The following is a 2846-nucleotide window of genomic DNA, read 5'->3' on the forward strand; positions in this document are numbered from 1 at the left end:
AGCCAGCCGCTCGCTGCTACTGAGGCCCGTCCCAACTCCGAGCAAGTCCATGGTGAGGGGCGCTGGGAAGCCCGGGGCAGCCGCGGGAAAACCTCGGGGACGGCGGGGGAGCTGCACCCCCGTTCCCCTGCCCTCTCCTCCGCCCTAAGCCGAGACTGTCGACCCCCGCACTCTCTGCCTTGCACACAGGCGCGCACGCACACGCACTTTCCTCCCCCTTGCCCAGCTGCAGCCCCCGGCTTCTCCCCTCTCCTAGCGTGGAGGGCGCGCCCGGCTACTCTAGCGACGCCGCGGTGGCTGCCCGAAGGCTGCTGCGCTCCTCCTGTCGCCTTCGCTGCGCCCGCGGCCGCTCCTAGGCTGCTCCGGGAAGCCTTCGATTTGCAGAGCCGAGTCGAGAAGGGGTGGAGGGTGGGGGACCGGCTGGAGGAGGAGCCTGGAGCTGGGGCCACCCGTAACCCGCAGCAGCTCCCGCATGGGCTGGACGCAGCTGCCACTCGACCGCTGTCCGGGCCCCCGAGGTGCGCTCCCCGCTGTCCAGCCCGGGAGGGCTGGGGGCGCGGCTCCTTCTGCTCCCGGGTGCGGGTGGGGCTGGAATGGGGAGAAAGTGCGGAGCTGTGGCCGCCCGGGCTTTGGGAGGCTCGCGCGCGCCACCGTGTGGCGGAAGAAGCTCCCTCCTCTGTCCTCTGTCCTGGTGACCGCGCTTGTCACCAGGCGGGGGAAACAGCTGCTGACCCAAATGCGAGGTGCTTGGTATTTGGAGGGATAGGGCATCAGGAAAGATAGGGTAGCAGGACCTGAGGGATAACCAGTTGTTTGCACTTTGGAGAATGGGAGAAGCAGCAAATGGCAAAAACGGGGGTTGGGGGAAGGGGTAGCTTGAGAAAATCCAAATGGTCTGAAAAGGGGGAAAAGAGGCTTCAGGGCACTGCTCTTTAGGGACTACCCATCCCCACCTCCCACCCTCGCCCCACCCCTAGCCCTTTATCTCTTCTAAAAACCCACTACTCTATGAAGAAGCTTCGGGAGAAGGTACTGGATCTTTTAAAATTTTATTTGAAAAATATCAAAGCCTTTAGGCGAAAATAAAATACCTTCATCTCCTGCTTCCTGAAACCTAGATTTTAAGGTCAGCACAGTCACCTCCCCTCGGAGCAAAGCAAGCCCCCTCAGGCAAGCTGAAATGCCAGCCAAGGAGATTTCCATTTTCTTCTATGCCGCAGGCTGCCAGGCGTTTACTGGGTCGGCTTTTTTATGATGGTTATTTCTGGAAGGAGGAAGTCTGAGTCCCTGGCTTCTATCTTTGGGCTATCCTCTTGTAAAGTTGGGTGGAATCCTCTCTGGGCTGAAAACATGCTTTTGCCTAAAGAGGTGGATGCCCTTGACTGGCATGTTATTTCCAGTGGGGGACAGGGCCGGAAAATGGCAAGGATCTACCCCACCGGGTTTCAGTTAACCCGGATGCAGAGAGAATAATCTCTATCTGGTAGGATGAGAATCGAAATCAGTCCCTTCACCCGCCGGTCAGTGTGTGTCCTCTATTGGGGACACTGAGACCTGGCTCCCAGGAGAGGCAAGGAGAGGTGGTACTGCTTACTGTGACCAAGAAGGCCCTTAACATTCCCCTCAGCTTGACTAAGCTTTAGACAGGTTTCTTCCTAACTGTAGGCCCCTGACCTTCCTTCTCTCAGAGCATTTACTTCAGCAAACTTCCATTGATGAATGTTTCCTCTGACCCTGTGATATGTAAATCTCTCAGCCTCTTTCTGGGTTTCACAGCCTGGGGATCTTTCTCAGGGATCTGTGAGGCATCCCTTTGAAATATAATCATGAGGGAAAAGAGGGTCCCTATTTCCCAGTGTTTGTGGAAAGCAGGAGCCTAACTAATAAGTTCCAACTAGGAAACACAAATGGCCTCATTACACTGACCAACTTCCCACCCTAATCTCCTCCACTACTCTTCTACTAGCTCCCCTCCTGTTTCGGTGGAGTTGACTCTGCCTCCCTCTCTCTCTTCCCTATTGCAGTAGTCTTGAATAAATCCCCCTTGTCTGTTTAACTATATTGGATACAATTTTTCTTTGACACCTCCAAGCAGCTCTCATGCCCACAGAAGGCCCTGCTCAACACAGTTCCTAAGACCGATTTTGTCACAGAAAAGGAAAGTGAAGGTCAGAAAAAGATAAGTCCTATCTCTGTTACATGTTAGTTCTTGTCCTTGAACAAATCATCTGACCTTACTGGCCCTAGGGCAGCTAATGATATGATATACGTGAAGTGCTTGATCGAGCAACCCTACAGAAATGCAACCTTATTATTACTGATATTACATACTACACTGGGCAGCCTCTTGTCTAGAAATAGGAACCAGGACTTCTGTGTATTCCTCTATCACGGGTTCTTCAAGAGCCCTATTCTAAAATGAAACAGCCAGCCCCTTCTCTCCTAACTCCTTCTGATCAGTTAGCACCTAATGACCTAATGGACATGAGAGATAGATGGCTGAGAGGAGAAATTAGACTTGTGTTGGGAGGACAAGGAAGAAGGAAAGCCAAAAAAAAAAAAAAAAAAAAAAAAAAAAAAAAAAAAAAAAAAAAAAAAAACTCTCTGCAAATTATATACACTAGCAGTGGCTTCCGGTTGAGCTACATCATCTTAAGGTTTTGATGTTTCTAATTTTGGTCATTGATTCAGAATAATAATTTTCTGCATGAATGAATAATGTTGCTTCATGTTGCTAAGGTCATATATGGTGTCATGAGCTTCACTTGACTGCTAAAAACAGAAACTCAAAAAACAGTCACTTTAAAAAAATCACTTATTTTTTCTCACCTACGTGGTATTCTAAA

At 51.1% G+C, this 2846-nt stretch overlaps 1 protein-coding gene across 1 annotated transcript in view; it reads right to left on the minus strand.

Moving 5' to 3' along the window:
* Positions 1–1203, minus strand: part of CCDC85A (coiled-coil domain containing 85A) — a 197356-nt gene extending 196153 nt beyond the window's left edge. Inside the window, exons 1-2 of the mRNA XM_011996529.1 lie at positions 1092–1203; positions 329–700 (exon numbers count right to left, since the gene is read on the minus strand). Coding sequence (XP_011851919.1) covers positions 329–700; positions 1092–1203 — 484 coding nt within the window. The remainder of the gene's footprint in view (positions 1–328; positions 701–1091) is intronic.
* Between the last annotated feature and the right edge of the window lie 1643 nt (positions 1204–2846).

This window comes from Mandrillus leucophaeus, unplaced genomic scaffold (assembly GCF_000951045.1).
Source record: "Mandrillus leucophaeus isolate KB7577 unplaced genomic scaffold, Mleu.le_1.0 Scaffold518, whole genome shotgun sequence".
Classification (NCBI taxonomy): Eukaryota; Metazoa; Chordata; class Mammalia; order Primates; family Cercopithecidae; genus Mandrillus; species Mandrillus leucophaeus.